Below are 23,338 nucleotides of genomic sequence, written 5' to 3' on the forward strand. Positions count from 1 at the left end.
GCAAAAAAATAACTAATAATGCTCATCAGATACGTAAATCTTTTCAAGCAGATCAACGTTCTTACGCAATTCTTCCGGGTTTGTTTTAATCTTGACAACGGACCCCAACATGAGCATAAATAAATATAATATTGTTTTTAAATACATGTAATTAAATCTGTTTGCGGCAATTAAATAGTCAACCGTTCGCATCCACCTTGTATACAAGGCGAATTGCTGAAATAGACAGGTCGCTCGAGAGAAGGAAATTTTTAGATAAAATTAAAATAAGTAAACAAATAATTATATATATATATATATATATATATATATATATATATATATAGGGATCCCAGACTTCAACGTCAAGCTGAAACGGCGATATAGAATTGACCATAACTAACTGTCTTGAAAAAAAATTAGAAAAAAATATATTTTACGTTGTTTGGATATTATGAGCTTTCAAGTGCAACCCAGAGCTTTGGTGGTATTTTGACAATTTTTCGGTTATTGTGGGTAATTCTTATTAATTTTGTTTATTTAAACTTTGGAACCGTAACCGTGAATAACATTTCTAGGACCACAGTATAAAATAATAACATAATTGCTCCAAGTTTTCGAAAATTAAGACTTTTTGGCAAGTTTCCTCAAAAATTGGCGCATTCAATCAGGATTGTGAAGTAGTAAAATACATGATGATTTTATTATTGAAAATTTTTTAGTATAAAAATAACGCGTAATGGCTAATGCATTTTGCTCACATCCAGTTCAAATACTTTTCCCACGACATTGAAGCTTGTGAACAAACATTTGAACTGATTGTGAGAAAAATGCACTAGCCAAAATCATGTTGTTGTTAGGGTTTTATTTTTCACCACTAAAACAATTAAAAACCATCACAAAAAAAATTGACAACTTCTGAGTTGCTTTCTGATGACACATTAGAATAGTTTTGGTTACTGTTCATAAAAATTTAAGAAAAGCTTATAATATTGGTTTTGAAATACCATATCTGTTTGGGCGTATTTTCATTTTATTATATTGGCCATGAATGCGGCAATCTTCATGGCATTGCGCTTTTACACCAGGTGCTTGCTACCATGTAGAGGGTGGTTGCTGCCATGCAGGAGATTTATATCTGACTTAATTTTTTTACTTCTAAAAGTATAACATATGTAATAAATAATGAATATATCTTCTTTAAATTAGAACTCAGTGACAATTCAATAGTGTAATTAAGAACTTGCAACAGATACATAAATTATACCAACAAATTAGTGTTTAATAGAGTCTACAGCAACAAGGGTAAAATAATAACCGGGTTCTTACCTGATTTATCGAAGGAGAGATTTAATACGCAAATACAATATAAATGAATTTATTGCTTTTTTGAGAGTAAATTGAATTTTAATGGCATTGTTAGTTAGGATTACCTTGTAGATAGTGACTCTGCAGCAAATTAACTTCTGTTTTTCTAAAACCCATCCACCCAGAGAGCTTCCAACGCTAGGATTATCCGTTGCAACAATTTTTCCTCCAGCTTTCCGTCTAATCTCTTTGTTTCAAACGCAACACGTTTAGAATATGTTCTCGAGCACATGAGTATTTCATCCAACACCTTCTCATTCTAGCGACCAAAGCATTTTCATATTAATAATTGTCTTAGAATGCGATGAACGCAAAATCGACCCGCGGTTGTAGAACAGTAACAATCTAATAATAAGAATAACTTACAATTGAATGATGTAAAAGCGGTTTTACTAGTCGTTGCCTTTAGTTTTTATCCAGTACACGAGAAGAGCAGTTATATTTTCGATAACGTCATGTTTTGAGACGCGAGTGTAAAAAAAGTAATAAATTAATTTTGTATGGTAATTTATGGAAAATAATAGTGAAAAAACACCAAAATATATACGTCTGCATGCAATGGGAGAAGATTCACAACGCTATTGTTCTGTGCAAAATGGAACATTTTGTAAATCAATGTGAAGATTTAGATTGGATGTGATTAAATTAGAATTTTTCAAAAATATTGTGCTCGCGAGAATATTGTAGTTCAGTTTTCAGTGTTTTCATGCAATAAATTTTAATACTGATAGTTAATTTTATACAGTTACTGATGTGTCTTATTGGTAATGAATCACAAGATATCTGATGAGGTCTATGAACGGAAGCCGGTCTATACATCAGTCAGATGTGTCTAGGATAATAATCTTGTTTTCTTTATAACTTCCTGGACGTGGGTAAACATCAACATTCAATATTTTCACAAGTTTTCATCGTTGCTCATTGAATAATATGATTGTTGTTATAAATTTTAATTCGAAACGATAATGTGTTATTAAAACAACATTATAAAATATACAGTTGTAGGTATTGATTATCTATCATTAAGCGACCTTAATTAATTCACCCGTTAAGAACGGTGACATGCCATATATCACATGCAACAAGTTTAATGATACTGACATATGTATGCGGAACTTTCTTACTGGTTTATCTAATGATTAATAAATAGGTATTTGTAATGTTAATTAATGATGCAACTGTTTATGCAATCGATTCAGAAATAAATGTTTAAATAAAATATAATCAATTGCCCGCGGATCTTGTGATGGTATATTTTAATTATTACAATTATATGGTAATGGGAGATGATAAATTCTAATAATCTAATTTAATGTTGATTATCTAATAAAATAGCATTTTTATATGAGAAACTCGGGTTTATGCATAATTGAAGATACGTATCATATTTGCAATCCAAATTGCGGTAGTCGAAGGATCAGTTTTTTATTGGCTTTCGATTTCACATCATTTGGCCATAATCTTATTAAGATAAAAGTTATTGATCATTTATTTTATTTTTATAATTACCTATATATCAAGAAGTTTGAGAGTGAAAAAAATGATTCAAATTTATTTATTCAATAATACATAAAAGTGAATGTGATTATTTTTGATTTTATCTATCTAACGTAATTTATATATTTTAAAAGCTTTAAAAAATTTTGAGAACTTTGGTAAAAAAATAGATTTTTGAAAATTTTGATTTTTTTTAAATTGGACATTTTTAAAAAATTATATATTTTTTTTATATTTTGAAATTAGGTGGAAAATTTTAGAGACGAAATATCGTAGCGCCCTATATAAATATTGGTACGGAACCCATAAAACTGTAAACTGTAAAAATATGTACTCTTTAGTAAAAGCTCTATAAAATATCTGATAATTTGATGCGCATATGTCTAATGATCATTTTTGACAACCAAGTGGCATTTTATGAATTTTTTCATTGGATCTCCAAAACTCAGTATTTCAATTCGTCAATACACGTTTTGGCACTTGTTGCTCTGTATCTTTGAAACGGCCAGAACTACCTTGGCCAAAAATTACTTAGCACGTCTCCTCATCAATATGAATCGCATGCTTTTTGAATCATTCAAATCGGTTGAACCGTGATCTCGAAATCGTGGATGAAAAATTGTATCCGCACATACATACACACATACACATACATATATAAACTTTTTTTTTATTTCTTGCAATTGCTATAACTTACCCTACATAAAGTTAACAATTATTTGAAACATTCTTAATAATATGAATTAAATAAATTAAATAAATTATGAAAAAAAATCACAAAGACCATATTATAATGTAATTAAATAAATTAAATGAATTATGAAAAAAATATCACAAATACCATATTATAATGTAAATTTAAGGATTTGGGTACATCATTTTTTTCTAAGGAATGCCAAAATGATGAGAAGGTTTTAAAATGTAAAAATATATTAAATTACGATTTTTTCGAATACTATAACTTACCCTATATAGAGTTGATAATTATTTGAAATATTCTTGATAATATGAATTAAATAAATTAAATGAACTATAAAAAAAATCACAAAGACCATATTATAATGTAAATTTAAAGATTTGGGATCTAGATACGCACACACACACATACATCAATTTTTTTTTTGAGGTATGCCTAGATGTTCAGAAGGCATTGAAACGTAGAAATATATAAAAAAATATTTTTAGAATTTTTGCAATGGCTATAACTTACTCTACAGAAAGTTAATAATTATTTGAAACATTCTTGATAATATGAAATAAATAGGAAAAATATCACAAAGACCATATTACAATGTAAATTTAAGAATTTGGGTTATAGATTCTTTATTGATTCTGAATGCTGGTAATTTATATTTATTTTACCCAAACATGCCATGAGATACAGAATCAATTTCATATAAAAATGGGATATTTAGTTGATTGTGTGGATATTGGCTAGATATGCAATGATAAGTGATTGGATTTCTCTTTATATTTAGAATTATTCCGCGCAGTTTGTTGGTGACTTTACCACAAGTGGGTCAGAAAGCTTTTATCGAAAACCAGGTACGACAAAGCTCAGTGTGATTACATAAATCGGTTTTTAGTAATGCTACGAATTATCCGCTCGCCCGACGACATCCGTAGCTGTCGGCCGCGTTCTGGACGCGCTTTGCCCGCGTTGGGAGTGATATCTCCGCGATGAAAAAACGATCTTTACCCAGTGGTGCATGCGTTGTACTTGATGCGTTGTTGTTGATATCGGGTGCATTCTCAATTCTACGGCTAGTGGCGGTGGTTTGTTCGCATACAGTCGTTTTGTTTCACTGTATTCCGGTAATGGTCCTGTTGAATTCCACTCTAATGGTGTTGGCAGTGTGCGGTCGGCGGCTGTTTCCCGAAGCGCGCATAGTCGGCGGAGCGAAGGCGACCTTCGGCAAGTGGCCTTGGCAGATCTCGCTCAGACAGTGGAGGACGTCGACCTATCTGCACAAGTGTGGAGCGGCCCTTCTTAACGAAAACTGGGCCATTACTGCTGCTCACTGCGTTGACAAGTAAGTAGAAAATGACACATGAAACTATGAAAATACTTCTCACCCTTGATTTTATGATATTAATTTATTGATTTCCAATTTACCTGACATTTTTTCTGATTGACATTATTCTACAATTTGTACATTTATTTATTTTTACTTTTAATTATTCATTTGTGAGCAATCCATAATCAATAATATTTGTAAATATCAATAATATATACCTATATATCAGGTTAATATCAATGAACTATTTATTATACAATTAATGATGGATTGATATACAGTGGTTGGTATCTGAATCGTTTAACATGTTGAAGACCATATGCCCACCGGTGGGTCCCAACGCAAGAATATTACCAGATCGGCTTTCCACACGTGTTCACACGATAGGGTAGGGTGGGGCACAAAAGTCCAATTTGACTTTCAGTAATTATACTGTCTAAACTAAATGAACTACATGACAGCACGTAACATGTATCAATCAAACAACTATAGAACTATGTTCAGTAAAATTTCCTGTTAAGTCATAATTATAGAAATATGTTTACTAATTTTCTAAAATTTGTAATCTGTCTCTTGTTGCTCACGAGCGGGGTAAGAAGAGACAGTCAGGGAACAAATAGATTCAACGTCTTTTTAACTTTGTAGGGATTTTACAAGATAATAAATACATTATTCAACCAATGCGAAATACAAATTTTATGGGGACGTTTTTTACAAAGATCACACTGTATATAACCTGGTGTGGTACCTCGTCAAAAATCTTTCATTAGCGGTGTTGAAGTAACTATTAATTTAGTTTATCTAGTGCAAAATTTCTTAATTTAGTTATTTTAATTTACCTTTTTGTGTAATAATTCCTTATTGTTTATACCTGTACACCACCAGTATAAAGGTGTAAACTCTTTACTATATTCTATTTTAATTATTTTAAACCATCTTAACTCTCAATGATACCGTGAAAATTTTCAGATCACATTGTAAATTTTACGATAGATTTTTTTGTGAGATGACACTAAAAAATCCTATACGTCGTGAACTCAACTAATATTAATATTTAAGACCTTTGCTAGGCCTTTTAACCTGAAATACACAGAAGTTAAAACATTATAGGCCGCTGTGACTTGCATGTGACTTGAAAGTGATATTGACATTATGTCACTTGGAAGTCACATAAGCAATTAATACCAAAAAATTTGTTTAAACAGATTTTTTTGTTTTTCATTTGTATATATAGACTTATAATCACTGATTTTTTGTTTTCTTATTTATTTGGACGCAAAATCGAAATTCGGCACATAGAGAGTTAGAGCTAAAAATATATCTTATAAAACAATTAAATAACGTGTATTTAAAAAATATATTCAGGTATCATAAACTAAATAACAGAGCTTAAAACCAAAAAAAAAACTATTAACGAAAAAATACTTTGATTGTGAAAATTGATATATGCCCGTTTATCACCTAATTACACACTCTTTACACCTCTTTTACCATTTACTTCAAAAAATCTTATACTTTACTTTGTTTTGAGATAATGGTGTTGGACCTGTTTACCCCGGGGTCTCCAAGCTCCACTGCACCACATTCTATTTTAATTATTAATCCATATTAATTTATTAATTTCAATTTTAACTGGACATATTTTCTGATTATTCAACAGTGTAGTCATTCAAATATCATAACTAAAATCTATGAACTTTTTAATTTTAATTATTCAATTTCTGTGGCATCGATTAATTATACAATTAAAGTGGTAGCCATCTGAGTTATTCAAATAATTGCTGGTTGCATTATGCTTAATTACTAAACAAAATATTTGTTACAAATTGTTAGTAGTATAATGGCAGTGTAGCTAGAATCCTGAAAATTCAAATGGGCATTAATTAACATAATCAAGATTCCGTCCATCGATTAGTGGTTTGAAGAGAAGAAGAGTTCTCATATGTTGAGTCACTGCACTGAATTCATTGTAGCGTACATCCACCCAGCGCCGTTTATCCACCTACCCAGGTTCAACAGTCGAACACCGGTTTACTTGTCTTCTTGATCATAAGTAATGAAAAACACGAACTATATCATAATACCCCGAGCTGTGGAAGTACAACAACCATACCGATGATGGGTCGGCGGAAACAGCAATTCTTCTTTACAGAGCCGCATTTTATACGATCTCATTTTTGTTAAAAAAATTAGTAGATAGTTTTATATTTGACAAATAGTTTGTTCAGGGCAGAGGCTTAAATGTTCTTTGGCAGAAAGGTTCATCACTTCAAAACAAGTGAAGTAGATTTTTTGAAACAACACTATTTGAAAGTGGAGGGCAAAAGAAGTGTCACGAGCCATCACCCTAAGTCGGTCGACTTCGCTACTATTTGTCAATTTTGTAATACTATTGTCAATTTTGTAACGAAAGTATTTGTTTTGATTGTTAGTCATTTTTGAGCACGATTGTTTAGTTGACGAAATCTGAATATAATTTTCAGGTATACGATTTTAATTGTTTTATAAAGCGTATTGTTATATTTAAGTTACATTCAACAGTTTTTTTATATCCTCTAGAATAGATCACGTATAATTGGGTTAAAATGGACTTTTGTGTTTTGTCCTACCTTACTTATAAATGAAATTTTTTATTTAGTCTTTGCTATAGATCAAGCCCTTCTGATTATTTTGGGTTTATTACAAAAAATAAATCTATGTGTAAGTGTGTGTTAATCAACAACTTTTAATACATTCTGATCTTTCTGATGAAGGCAAGTGAATGATTTCGGAGAAAAGGCAATAAGCAGCCAAAAATGGTCAAATCAATTCAATCAATGGATTCATGTATCTTAAGTATTTTTTATTTTTTTTTCAAAATTTTAATAATTTTTTTATGAAAATCACATAGGGTAGAGCGGTACTTAAAGGTTCACTATCATTATCTAAAAAACAAGCAATGTATAATTTTGTTATTGATACTGTTTCAAAGAATAAAGCAAAATATGTGAATATAACAATCACCTTAATTTTTTCGATATCGCTCTCAGGATAAACGGAAATGTATCAATATTCATACCAAAAGTTTTTTTTTCGGTTTGGATCTTTTGTATTTAGTTTATGATACCTGAATATAATTTATAGGTATACATTTTAATAATATTTTAGGTATAAAATTAAAAAAGACGTTGAATCCGTTTGCCTCCTAGCTGTTCTTTTCTACCCCTCCAATGGGGCAAAAAGAGACAGATAACAAATTTTAGAAGAAATTTTTAGTTAACTAGAAATTTTACAGAACATAGTTCGACAGTTGTTTGTTTGATATATGTTATGAGCTGTCATGTAGTTAATTTTGTTTAGACACTATAAAAGTCAAATTATACCCTTGTGCCCCGCAATATCCTAATATGCTTAAATATTTTATCTCGAGTGCAATGATCGAAATTTCCGTTATAAATTTAAAAAAACTGAGTAAGTAAGGGTAAGGTTTGTGATTTTTATGCAGTATACAGCTTTATTTGTTATTTTTTATGCAATCTAGAGTTCCGTTCCAATAATTAGTCTATAAAATTATAACCAAAACCAATTTAATTATTTTCGGGTTTTAATCATATTTTTTTGTTTTTATTTATTTTTATTTAAAATTTTTAAAAAAAATATAATAATTTTCAATTAAATCAAATTTGTCAGAAATTGTCACTATTTAAACAAAAAATGAAATGGCAAGTTCCAGCAATTTGCTTTAGCAAAAGCACAAAACATTTACACTACCAGTTTTTACTAAAACTTGAAACCTATAGGTAAATCCAGATTGAAAAGAAACTTCGAATATCAATTTGATCAACTAATTTTCTTATGCAGTATCAATTTCAATTATTTTTTCCTCTTGGCGATTATTTACGTGCAAAACCAATTCAGCAACTTTAGATTAGACAGATCATATATTGTTTGTCGATGCAAAGCGCAAACAAGCCACAATAAATCAGCAAATCGTTTTTTCTCTTATTGATTTCGTTCATTTGAACGCACGTAAAACTTTTCCCAGCATTCTACAGCGCTGACACACGTTTAATTCTGTATAACAGTAAACATATAAAAACATATTTTTATTAACACATTTACCGACTGTTCGGAATTATGCAAATGGTCCATCATCAAATTCCACGATGTATGTTTTTTCATTTAACAAAATTGACTTTTGGTATGAGATTCAGTATTCTGTCGAGACGGTGCGGATGATCATGATAATGCAATATACCGTTGCGGTATGAAACGAATGCGGTCGGATGTTATTGATTGTTACCGCAATTTTATTATCGTCATCTTGGCTCTTTTTGTTTCGATGCCATCTCAACAATTGCAGATTTATGAGGCGACATAAATTGAATTTCAATCATTGGAAATGGCGCAATAAAGAAGATACGTTATCTGTTGAAATCCCATTAAGAGATTTGCATGTATTCATCTCCTATCACTGCCGCAAATTGGATAATCGATTCAATTTGTTAGAAGTTTAGTTTTTTATGATTGTTATTTGTCTATTGTAATTAATTCAATAGTGGTGCATAGCATCCTTATTATGCCTTTAGGCAAATTGCTGGAACTTTCCGTATCCGTTTTTTCTAATTCTTGAGAAAATTAGTTTTTGGAGAATTTTGAAATTTTTAAGAAAATTTGAGAAAAAACGATTTTTTGAAATTTCTTGGTAAGTTTGAATCAATCGCGTTGCTTAGCTGTTTAGAGCCAAAATATTGAAGCGCTTAAGCGCCGCGTCGTAGTCTAACATGTAAACATTGATACGGAACCCATAGAACCCAAAATTGGTACTTGTAGTTATAATCTCTATAAATATCTGATAATATACTGTGCATATGTCTAATAATCATTTTTGGCTGCCAAATAGCATTATTTTTTACTTTTTTTTTTGATATCCGGAAACACTAGACCTGCCTTTCCAAAAATTTCACCAGTTGTTCATGTTGTCAATACAAGTAAAATGTTCTTTGAATCATTCAGATTGGACGCTCCGTTCTCTCACAAACTTAAATATCATTTTTGGCTCTTTTTGCCCCGTATCTTTAAAACGGCAAGACCTGTCTTTGCCAAATACTAATTAGCACATCAATCAATCTATCAATAGGAATCGAATGTTTTTTGAATCATTCAAACCGGTTGATTCGTGTTCTCGAAATCGTCGACGAAAAATTGTATCCGCATATACATACACACACATACAAGCACACACACTTACACACACTTACATACACACATACATCCATTTTTTATAGGTATAAAAAAAGTTCAGAATCCTTCAAAACGTGAAGATATGCAAACATTTTCAATTTGGATTTTTGAACGATTACAATTACTACCCTACGGGAAGTTCAAAATAGTTTTGTTGTTGTTTCTAATTTTACTTAAGCAAAATCTTATCTTTTTTCGATTGGGTACAAAGGTCCAATTTGACATTAAATGATTATACTGTCTCTAAACCAAATGAACTATATCGCAACATATACCATGTATCAAACAAACAACTATCGAACTATGTTCAGTAAAATTCCCAATTAATTCCTAATTATAAAAATGTGTTTTTTTACTATTTTTCTAAAATTTGTCATCTGTCTCTTTTTATCCACTAGGCAGAGATAATATTCGATAGTCATGGGGCAAATAGATCCAATATCTTATTTTTCATTTTAAGGAAATTTTACGAAATAATAGCTACATTATTCCATCAATGCAAAATATAAATTTTATGGCGACATTTTTTACAAAGATAATACCGTATATTACCTTGATATGGTATTTTGTCAGAAATATTTATTAGCGAAATTGGAATAAAAATTAATTGGATTTATCTCTCGTAAAATTTTTTATAATTTTGTGGGGAAAAGATCATTATGAAATAGTAATAATTTATCTATACTTATGATTAGCCAATATGTACACACAGTGCTATCTATTTTATTCCCATGCACAATTTTTATCAAATGCGGATTATATTTCTGATCCAAGAGAGGATATCGTTATCCTTCGGTTACTCCAGCGATTAAATAATTTAAATCACATCTTCCTATGATAAATTCTATATATTCAATCCATCATGACATAAGGAGTTGAACATTCCTTGTATCATACATCTACAATAATTACAAGTACGTGAAATATTACAAGGCTTCTTCATTAGCGATGTTCGATGAATTAGGTCTCTACTCGCTCACGTCATACTGTTATTATAAAAAATATAGTAATTTTGTGTCCATGATATACTTATTCATTTTTTTAATTTAGTGTGCCACCGAGTGACCTCTTATTGCGACTGGGAGAACATGATCTGTCTATAGAAGATGAACCTTATGGGTACCAGGAGAGGAGGGTTCAAATAGTTGCTTCGCATCCACAATTCGACCCGAGGACGTTCGAGTACGATTTGGCATTGCTGAGGTATGAAATAAGAAATTATGATTGAGTCAACCCGCTTATAGCGCGGTACTCTGATACATGGACATTGTTTTAGCTTGTATAACGCGGTTTCCATGTAACAGCTCTCAAATTTGGAACAAGAAATATGATTTACACTCGACCCTCTTATAACGCGGTACTCTGATACATGGACTTTGTTTTACCTCCAATAACGCGGTTTTTGTTTAACAGCTCTCAAATTTCCTCTTTGCAATCTATGAATGATGTTACTAAAATGCTGTTGTAAGAGTTTTTTATATAAGTTTTTATAATATTTTCATATCAACATCCTAGTTTATACTATAGCTGTGTACGACATCGGTTTTCGTAGTGCCTGAGCTCTTTCACAGCATGTTAGTCTTTATAAAAAAAGTCTGATTTGTAAAAAACATGTTACAAAACAATTGTTTAGCTCAGTTTGTATTGGGCTCGCCCGTAGGTAAGCGGTTAAGAGCGACGGGACTTGTTTCAGGGGTTCCGGGTTCGATACCCACTTCGAGCAGCCTGTTGTCAGCCAGCAGTGACAACGATTTTCACTTGAAAATATAGAATGCAATATGTTTCCAAGTGAAAATAGCATTTGCCCGGCATTGCTGCACCAATAAATAGTCAGCACTATTAGATTAATGCTAATAACAAAAATCATCAAATATGGATGGAATGACCATTGGGTTCCCATCTAAAGCTACGAAGTAAGAAGAAGTTTCAGCTCAACAGCTCATAGGACGTAAGGTTCTGATTGCTGTTAAAAATATATATAAAAAAAGATCAGTTTGTATTTCATGTTTTACAGTATTTAGTACCATTTTGTATGAAAACTGCCACGTGACATGGCCTTGCGGACACGTATTAATTCAATAAAAACGATTTATATTTTTTTATCGTATCTTTATATGAAATTTACAATAAAATTAAAATTATTTTTGAATTTTCCTATCTTATGTCTATGTAAGGCGCGGAACAATTGACGAGAGTTGTACTTAGACTGAATTTCTTATAGCGCGGTTTTTAATGTATGGTATTGATTTTTATTGATAATTGATATTTATATTTATTGTTTTTAGCTTCAAGTTTTATTTTTATCTAATTAACCCATTTTAATGTTTAGATTCTACGAGCCCGTGAATTTCCAACCTAATATTCTTCCTGTTTGTGTGCCACATACCGATGAAGGATTTGTTGGAAAAACAGCATATGTGACTGGCTGGGGCAGATTATATGAAGGTATGAAATTTTTATATTTGCTAATAAATATATTAATATTATATATAATTATATTAAATGGAAACTATAAATGAGGCACTGCACTGTGCAATAATTAATAATTATAGGAATTTTTGTAGTGCATGGAAATTTTCGAAATTCAATCTTCTTGTTTCCCAGCGATTTTTATTCTCATGTGTCTAAAACCACATGTGGGAATTCTTTCATACCACATAAAATGCTATACCATAATTTCCAGATAATACCACTTGTAATATCGATTGTCTTAATCGTACAGCAAAACACTTGACGCCTGACTGTACAGCAACCACATAATTTGTTTACAGTTTTTAGTGCCATTTTATATAAAGAACGCAGCGTAACATAGTCTTACCATAACATCGGTCTATTGGCTCATTAGTCTTTCTCAGCATTCTGCGTTTTCTCTGCATTAGTTTGCATTTTTTAAATATTCATTATATTGGAGAGAAAATAATTACAGAATAATAAATAATTAACAATCTTTCAAAATAATTTAGTTGTTAAAAATATATTATTGTCAAAACCATTGAAATAACAGTGAATAATAGTTGTATTTGAATAATGCTTGTCAGTAAAAAAAATATCATCCACATATCTTCCATTAAAATTAATTTGTAAATTTATCGACGAAAAAACTGTGACTGAAGACCAAATAGTCAAACGAACTTTGTATTTGCAGAGTAAATCATTTTCAAACAAAATAATGAAACAAATTTAAAAATTTATTATAACTATGACTACTCCAGTTGGAGATAAGAAAAGCTACTTTATTTTGCCTATCTTCGTATATGGATATGAATATGAATTGATTGCAATATTTCTATTAATTTTAGATGGTCCATTACCAAGTATATTGCAAGAAGTTTCGGTACCTGTGATCAACAATTCAGTGTGTGAGACAATGTACCGATCTGCCGGTTATATAGAACATATTCCAAATATCTTCATCTGCGCAGGATGGAGAAAAGGCGGTTATGATTCCTGTGAAGGTAATAAAAATATTATGCAATGAATTATCGATTCAAAGATTTTCCTGTTTATACAGGAAATCATTTCTAAAATGAAACCAAAAAATCTCAATCTTAGAACTTGAACTGCCCTAAGAGGCATTCAGTAATTTTGGTGACCAGTGTACAGCAGTAAGATGTTAAATTGCTACCCAGCAGTAGACATTTTAAATTTGAAATTAATGAATACTTGTACAATAATTACAATTATTATTGTTTTAACCATTTTTTTAATTTGATTACAATATTTTAACCTAAATTACTTATAAACTAGCCAAGGCTAAAGGACTTGTTTTTTTAAGTTGTCTAGTAATTTTTGCGGATAGCAAGTCTTTAGCAATTTGGATTTCTTAGAATCTATTGAAAATTATTGTTTTGCTTATTTTATAAATCATATAAATAGACAAATACATATCAGCTGTGCATACATTGTAAAAAAATAATTGTCAATTATTAGACTCACCAAGAATAACTTGCTATTGCCAAAGAGCCACAAAATAATGATTTATTTTTTTTTAATTTTTTGGCGTAAGTAATATTAGATATTCTAAAACTTTGACAAAATCGGATTAATCAAACCTAATGATGATTTTTATTGATGCAGATAACATTGTATTGGTAATGTAGTTTTTGTGTATAATGACGAGGTTTTTGCTCATTAATTTTATTACAAATTGTTTGTTCTATATATAAGTTGAAAAAAAGGTAAATTTAAAATGGCATTTATTTTATCCAGTAATACTTCTAGTAACATGATAAATTAAATTTTCCGGTAGTTTTATATTGACTACCACTGTTCATTTCAAACTTTATATTTTATGTTCCTGAAGAAACATGTTTTTAGGGATTTTTTCCTACGCCTATTCAATTATGGAACATCAGCAAATTTTTTGTAGTATTTAGAATGCCTATATATTCTATATAGGCAAACCCAGTGATTGGACGTTCGGGTATGGTATTTAAGTAATTTATTTCGATTTATTAATTTTCTTTAAATTTCTTTTAATAATTACAATCTGTCTTTATACAAGAAAAAAGACATCCAGTTATTTTAGGGATATATGGATATTTAACATTTATTCTAAAAGGTTACTCTGTAGTAAGCCTTATTAAAAAAATTACTATTCAAACTGTGCATTGAAATATTATTTATTATATTTAACACTTTCCACTCGGATGCCGCCGCTCTGGCGGTAAAATTCATAAAAATCTCGGAATTAGCGAGTGGAAAGGGTTATTTATTTTTATTTTACTGGCCTCAGATAAATATTTACCTATCAACATATTATACAGATAGACTTTACTTTTATACTTACTTTTACCTAACATGTTTATATAGGAATAACAATTTGCATTTTGCAATATTGATACCAAATTAAACGGTTTAATAAGCGACTTGTGGCGGACGTAGCTCAGAGGTAGCATGTCCGACTCACATGCCGGAGATCGATGGTTCGACTCCTGGCGCTTCCAAATAATTGTTAATTTGTAGAATACGAGAAAAAATAGAAGTAAAATAGGAAAAAAGAAGTTTAGAAGATGAGAAGAACATATTGAGAAACAAGAAGAAGAATGAAAATTGGATGGAAGATTAGGATATAAGAAGAGATAGTATATATATATGATGAATGTATAAGAAATATATATGTAAGAATTGTATAGAATATGATGAAGAATAAAATGAATAATGTATGTGGCTAAAAATGCTGTAAAGCGGAGGCCAATAAAATTTAAAAAAAAAAAAAAAAAAAAATAAGCGACTCATGGAGTAAAATTTTCCATTCATTCCGACCAGATATATTTATATGTATTTCAATCACAAAAAAATGTTTCTTTCCAGGTGACAGTGGTGGTCCAATGGTGATCCAACGTCCAGACAGACGATTCCTGCTGGCGGGCATCATTTCTTGGGGCATCGGATGTGCAGAGCCAAACCAACCAGGAGTCTACACCAGGATATCTGAATTCCGTGACTGGATCAATCAGATATTACAGTTCTAGTTAATGTTGTTAAGTTGGAAAATAAGAGAAAAAAACAATTGAAACTGTACTAAGTTGTTGTATTATTATAATTGATAATATTAAGATATTTATACTATTTATAAAAATCCGTCCTTGATTCGTTGGTCAATATTGAGAATGTATTTATATTTAGATGTATTCTGTAATGGAAAATTTGATATAATTCTGTGCGTGTATGTTAATTGTTAATTTATAGATTGTATGAAAATGTTAGTTTTTATATATATTTTAAAAATTTTAGTATGTCGTATTGAATTTCATATGGTGACTTAAAAGCAAAGAGTACAACTGAAACGTTTTGGATACAAAATAATATCAAAACGTTTTACGTAACATTGCATTTTTAAGTCTGCATGTGATAAGGCATTGTATTATATTGTAAATCAGATAAAAATGCAAAAATTGCATTGGTGAAAGGTGGGGGTATCAGTACAATAATTTTATTTCGATGGCATTTGTGTTCAGTATTCCGACGAAATCTTCCATGGACGGTGTTTATATTTACTTTTAATAAATCGATAGGGGCCATCAACAATAAACGTGCACAGGTATAATAAAATATTTTAAGAATATATATTTAGTCATAATGATTTCTTAATATTTATTAAATTTAGTGCGCTATTTATATAAAAATCAGTAAAGTCACTTTTTTTGTAGAGGATTCAATCCACTTATTAAAAACGTTGAACAGATTTATTACGCTGTTAAGTCTGATGTTTTTTATGCAAAACGTTATAAAAGTGATATTACTTAGCTATAAATGAATATATAGCTGCTATTTTTGAAATAACAAAAGAGTGATTTTAAATATTAAAGTAATTAAATATATTTTGATATCATTAAATGTATCCCGAAATATATTTACACTAAACGGTTATATTTTATATATATATATTTATATTTATTGAATTTAAACTAAAGAATTATGTTATTATAGTTGAAATAGATAAAATTAGATATATTTAAATATGAATTATAATTTTGAATGTACATACTATTTGTTTGGTGAATGTAGATTATATGAATATTAAAATGTTTGATACAGAAAAAAAATTAAACAATTTATTTTTTTTCCTGAGGAATATCGAACTGATATAAAATTCAATCTTAATATGTTCTCTAAACAACTGTGTTTGTATTCTATTATTTAAACAAAAATCAGAACTAAGTAGGTATTCCACGATCTTTGATGATGACACTTTTTCTCATTTTCTTGCTATTTGTAGGCAACTCAATGGTTGTCCGCTCTAGTTTGAATTTATTATACAACTTGAAATAATTATCTTTTATATTTATTTTTTATGCAGAAATGCCTGAAAGGGCTATGTTAGTTAGGATTTAATTTTTATACTGATTGTTTATGGATATTCGGTATCAGTTGATAAGTAATTTTGTTAATAGTAATTTGTTATTTTTAGACTAATCAGAACTCAATAGTTCTATAAATTGTAGTTTTTTCATTTTTTTATTATTTATAATTGTTTTTATAAAAAAAACAAAGACTTTCAGGAATTTTGAGGATACCATGAATATTTAACATCTATTCTAAAAGGAAACTTATGTCAGTAGTAAGCCTTGTTAACTATGATAAATAAATAATATGAAGTGCTGGCATATGAATTAGTAATATTTTTCAATTTTTTTAATCAATAACTTGTACAAAAGCAAATTTTTGGTAATAACGCAGTAGTAATCTTAACATGGCTTTTTTTTTAAAAAAAAAACTAACAATTGGCTTATTTACAATTAATATATGATATTATAACTTTTCTAATACTGACTTATGTATTAATATGATGTAGGTATGACATGGAAGGGCTATTTTTACTCGCAAATATATTTAAACCTATATGTTCGAACAAAAACGGATAGCACTGCAGCTTGATATCGAATTGGCTGAAATGGGTATTGATCCTGAAACCTGTATATAAAGCCAAAGCATTTACTACTGTGCCATGGAGAAGATCCTTGAAAAGGTAATGGATAATCAGTTTATAAAATTATTGTAGGCATTTGAATGGAAAAAATTGCGAGACACACATGTGGTCCAAAGCAGAAATGTTGAATACTTGAAGCTTATTTAAAATAAAATCTAATGGAACGAATCGTCCAATGTTATGGAACGGCTATGTTACCTCCCAGTTTTCATACAGATTGATACTAAATACTGTCAAAATACCATGTATTTGCTGTGCGATCAGGCGTTTTGCACATAAAATGCAACTTCACTCATATGTTATCAAGCCTTGCCTCAAAGATGCTGTTATGATAACATCGTTTTTTTGATATTTGTGCGTTTCTGGGTTAGGGTTTCTATTTTAAACGCCTGACTGCACAGAACCACATAGGTTGTACCACTTTATAGGAAAACTGCTATATATACCATAGCTATATATACCATTGGTCTATTTTACGATAGAATCGGCCCCTAATTACTATTGTTTGAAACATTTATCCAATGTATAGATATTTATATTTATTTATTTGACATCTATTTATCTATGAAAATTGAAGTTTTCGTTATTATTTATCTATTTGAAAGTTATATAAGTTATATCAGAACATATGTGATTTGTGTTAGATTTAAAGCTGGCAGAATGCTGTCTATGATCTAGGCGGGTATATAAAGTTTTTGGTTCTAGTGAAACATAAAATGAAATTAGATGGCATTAGTATAAATACATATAATAAAATATTTAACAGAAGTTCTAAAAATATTGGTATTGGAAATACTTTTTATATTAAATTGTAAGTTTAGCATAGGTTTTGATATTATCATGATTTGTCTAGTATAACAATCAAATAGAAATAATGTCAGAAAATTACTATTTATCTGAATATCGTTTATAAATTAATAAAATTATTACCCGCATGATACGCCACTTCACACAAGTTCCTGCACTTTGAAACATTTAGTCCTTACCTCTCATGACATGCTTTCTCGCTTAAGACGCTTTTATCTTTAGCAAATTGTTTCAACAGGCTTTTATAAGACATATATATATATATATATATATATATATACATATACAATTTAACTATGAATATGTATGGGTAATTTTTTTGTGTATTTATGAACTGGTCATTTCATACTAGCAAAAAGTTGCCGGTCTAAAAATCATGTTTTGTTAATAACTATGGAACTTACAAAGTACAAGTAACAAAAATATAATTTCATTGTTCTTTGTTTTCTCAGCGTGCTATATAATTCATTATTAAATGGAAACCGGATTAAATTAAAATATATCGAAAAAAATTAAGTGCTTAATTCAAACAGAAAAGCAGGTTAAAATTCATTTATATAAATATATACAAGTACATATATAGGATTTAACCAATTAAAACTAGTGTGGCGCATGGCATTGTGCCTTAAGGCAAATTGCTGGAACTTCGCGTACCAAAAATTTTTTTTTTTTAAAAATTTACATTTTTGAAAAAAAATTACTCTAAAAAAATTAGATTTTTGAGAAACTATAAATTTTTGACAAAAATTTACTTTTTTTGAAAAAAAGACTTTCTGAAGAAAAATTTATTTTGAAATATTTTGGAAATTCTGAACTTTTTTTCAAAGCAGTCGTACTGCTTTAACTGCATATAGACGAAATATCAAAGCGCGTAAGCGTCGCGTCGCCGTCCAACGGATAAACATTGGTACGGGACCCATAGGAATGTAAACAAAATTTATACTTATTGTTAAAATCTCTATAAAGTATCTAATAATTTGATGTGCATATGTTTAATGATCATTTTTGACCGCCAAATGGCATTTTTTTACTATTTTACTAGATCTCCGAAACCGCTAGACCTGCCTTCATGAAAATTTGATCACACACATTATTTTTTCCCAAGATATGCCAAAATGTTCAGAAACCTCCAAAACGTGATGATATGCAAAAAATTTCAATTTCGATTTTTGGACGATTACAATAACTAACCCTACGGGAAGTTAATAAAGGCGGAATTATTAATCTCTTCATTACTTTCTATTTAAATATTATTTGTAGTCAATTTCATACGTGAGTGTATATGCATATCTCTTTTTGTTTTTTACTGCGGAGGCCATATAAGCTGATCTCAGTCAGAATAGGCTAATAATTGAGGATTGATGTCGTAAAACAATCTAGTAAGATTAAATATACGGACTGCAGTTCTTGTTATCGTGTCCAACAGCAATTAAAATATTACAACAGCGCAACATTCAGAACATTTACATATAACACTAGAGTCACTTTCTCCTCCATATATACTCACTATGCATGAAATGCCTTTTCGTGATGCTACGAGTTGATTTCAGGTTTTTCTTCTTCATCACAAAATAGCTATTCAAATTGATAAAATATTTTCGTGGGAACATTCATAACAAGTTCATTTATGCAAAACGTTAAGATTTAATTACGGATTCTGTTCAGTTCTGGATTCATGAGTGATATAGTTTTATGCACACTGGCACATTCTAAATTCATATTATTTATTAAATTTTTAATAAAAATCAGAATTTCACGAGTTTTATGAACTTTTATGCTGACTTCTTAACACCATATAAATGGCAACATGAACAATTTATGTGATACTGTAGAATTTTTTATTGATGCAGCAATGCCCTTGAGCCCATATTGCTATCTACATTTTCAAATGAAAGCGTATGTTACTACTCTTTGACACCAGGCTGCCCAGGCTAGTATCGAACCTGGAACCTCCAATACAAATACTCTAGCTCTAATTAGTAGGCCTTCGGATGAGCCTTACGTCTTTTTAGGGGGTGTCCATTAATCACGGACTCCTCTTTCCCATTTGTGATATTCAAAAATTTATTTTTGATTTTATTTTGAAATTTTTTTATTAACTTTATTTTTTGTTTTTTGTTTTCCCTCTGTATGCCTATCCATCTGCTCATATATCAGATTTAATATTATTTAATTTGATCATATTATTTAATAATTTAATAATTCAAGAATTTATTAATAAAATGTAAGGAGAGGTGCTATAAATTATTTTTGAATTTCTTTGCATACTATGGGCGATTTTAAGGTTCTATGTGTTATTTGAAGATACTTTGCTGAAGGAACCATTTCTCGGAAGTGAAATTCAACCCAGAAAGTTTATTCTAAATATTTAAATATCAACTAAAAAGATAATCAATCTTGCTCGTCGAATATTATAGGTCAATGAGAAAACATTAAAATAAATTGTTGACGAATCCTTGATTTATTATTAATTTGTATTTGTGTAACTTAGACGTTTCAGATCTAGTTATGTTTTATCCTTAGGTATAAATAATAAAACATTTACATAGAAAAGAAAACGTTTAGTTAATAAATAGATTTTTATTAATAAACCATTTTATTTTTGATTTCCTGAATCAACCTACGTATATTAAGTGAAACGTGAATTTATTTTATTTTAATTCATAAAATGATTTAACAAATTATAGCAAGTCAAATTTGTCATCATATATTTTTTATTTTAGTAATGAGTAATATTTGATAGTGTTGCAAAATTTGGTTTCACACTAATTGTGGACTATATTTGTCATAATTTTTGCGAAATAACATTAGTAATATTATGATTAAAGTATTCGAGTGAAAATAATTTAATTATTTTTATAATATTGAATTTGATATTGAAAAACTAAAAAAATAGTTAAACAAATTTGGTCAATTCATTAATTTTTTCATTGCTGTTGTATTTTTATATTCATGCATTTATATATGAAACGTTATGAAACTTTCATATATAAATTTTAATTATATTACAATACAATGAAATTTCTATTTTAATATTTACAAGGTAAATTTAATTTATTAAATAAGCATTCAGTTATAAATTTAATTACGTACTGTGTATGTAGTTTTAGGTTAGTTCTTTGTTGCTTCAGGACAGATTTCTTTCTACGAAATTTAATTTAGAAACTTTTGCCAAATTTGTAATACATTTTGTAATAGGGATATTTTGTTCGGTGTAAAGAGTCATGGTTTATTTTAACCATTTAACTGTTGATTTTATTGAGCAATATTTGTTATTCCAGTACATAATTTATTATGCACTAAATGAATTTGAAAAAACTAAGTGTGAGTGGCATTACCTTATGGCAAGTTTCAATAACTTCTCGATACATATAAATGATTGACTTAAGGATGTGAGATTATACTATTTACATGAAAATGTTTATTTTGAAAATAAAATTTTTGCTTTTGCTAACAACTAATAAATGATATTTTTAATACATATTTTTCAAACTTTCAAACTTATGATATATGTAATTATATTAATTATATTAACAAACATGCGCTTAAAATATACAAAGCGTAATATACAAATCCTAAATGCTCGGCCACTTTTTCTAAAGATTGATGAATTTTTATAAATCAACCACCTATATTAGGCTTATAATATTGTAGTCATGATCTTTATGATCATAAAAAGTTTCATGAATTTTGCAAAAAAAAATCAACAATTAATTACGAAGAGATGACCAAGATGATCTTTATTCAAAACTAATCGCCACGATTCCCAACCAACATCTGTCGAATGGTTTTTAAATTTTCCAAATTGGATCAGGATTTTTTGCTAAAACGTGGATTTTTGACTAAACGATTTTGTACTATAATTTGCTAATTCTAAAGAAACAGTTTGGCTGATTGTCTCCTAAAATTATCAACGCTCATTTTTACTGAGTTTCATCAAATAATTTTTAAATTTATAAAATTGTTGCAGCCGTTTTTGGCTTACATACACTCACACACACTCATACACATACTTCATCCAAATTTGGGGTCAAACTATTCAGAATGACTTGAGTGCACATAAAATTAGAAAATCGGATTTTCTGGTAAAAACAAATTTCTCTTTCGGGAACTTAATAATCACAAAACTGATGCGATTAAAATAATCTATCGCACCGTTGATGGATTTAGGGCAACGGTAATACCTATGTTGAACGATAATTACGGCAACACTTGGGAAAAATCGCTAGAAAGTATTTTAAGATTATTTTCTGCGATTATTTTCTCCTATCATATTTTACGACGAGAAGAAATTTGAGAAAGAAATGCAGTGTTCTAATTTCTTTAATCGATCATGCAGAGAAACAGGATCCTGCATCGTTGAGTCGTTTACTTCCGAATGAAATGCGATTATGAAATTAAGTGGGCTGGTTGTCTTGCTGCCGAGAAGAGAGTTACGTAACGTAAACGTAACAGTTGTATCATGGGGATTATCGATATATTGCCTGATCGATTCTCGGTACACGGATGATGTGTACCGAACGTTTTTGCAGTTTCCATGATTTCATACAATATTGCAAAATTTACCATACTTGAGCAATGTATTCTCATATAATATAATACAGGATTTTGATAACTCGTTGTGATATTGATGATTTTTTAAATTTTTTAACAGCGACTAAAACTACGTGTTCTATCAGATGTGTGCAATGCATGGCATTGTGCCTTAAAGCAATTTGCTGAAATTTTCCGTACCAAAAGTTTAAATTTCTAACAAAGCTTTTTTGTAAAAACTTTTTGAGAATTTTGAAATTTTTGAAATGTTTGATTTTTTTTAACTTCTCGTAGGGTAAGTAATAGTAATCGCAAAAATATCAAAAATGAAAATATTCGCATATCTTTATATTTCAAAGATTTCTGAACATTTTGGCATGTAAAAAAAATATGTATGTGTGTGTATAATAATTAAGAAGATAAAATCACATCTATTTTCTTAGGATATCTTTTATGAGTATTGGTTGAGAGATTTTACTTG

At 29.5% G+C, this 23,338-nt stretch overlaps 2 protein-coding genes across 2 annotated transcripts in view; both read left to right on the forward strand.

The window, feature by feature from the left end:
* The window catches only part of LOC113378331 (serine proteinase stubble-like), a 61,142-nt gene extending 45,583 nt beyond the window's left edge, over positions 1-15,559 (forward strand). Inside the window, exons 6-10 of the mRNA XM_026618869.1 lie at positions 4,700-4,877; positions 11,136-11,288; positions 12,415-12,530; positions 13,385-13,540; positions 15,399-15,559. Of these exons, the coding sequence (XP_026474654.1) occupies positions 4,700-4,877; positions 11,136-11,288; positions 12,415-12,530; positions 13,385-13,540; positions 15,399-15,559 (764 nt within the window). The remainder of the gene's footprint in view (positions 1-4,699; positions 4,878-11,135; positions 11,289-12,414; positions 12,531-13,384; positions 13,541-15,398) is intronic.
* Positions 15,560-15,769: 210 nt separating this feature from the next.
* LOC113378332 (serine proteinase stubble-like) overlaps positions 15,770-23,338 on the forward strand; it is a 47,472-nt gene continuing 39,903 nt past the window's right edge. Inside the window, exons 1-2 of the mRNA XM_026618872.1 lie at positions 15,770-16,128; positions 17,383-17,556. The gene's annotated coding sequence lies outside the window, so the exon portion shown is untranslated. The remainder of the gene's footprint in view (positions 16,129-17,382; positions 17,557-23,338) is intronic.

The sequence above is a fragment of the Ctenocephalides felis genome, unplaced genomic scaffold (assembly GCF_003426905.1).
Source record: "Ctenocephalides felis isolate EL2017-DRISC unplaced genomic scaffold, ASM342690v1 CF-g0.4_SCAFFOLD_01886, whole genome shotgun sequence".
Taxonomy (NCBI): domain Eukaryota; kingdom Metazoa; phylum Arthropoda; class Insecta; order Siphonaptera; family Pulicidae; genus Ctenocephalides; species Ctenocephalides felis.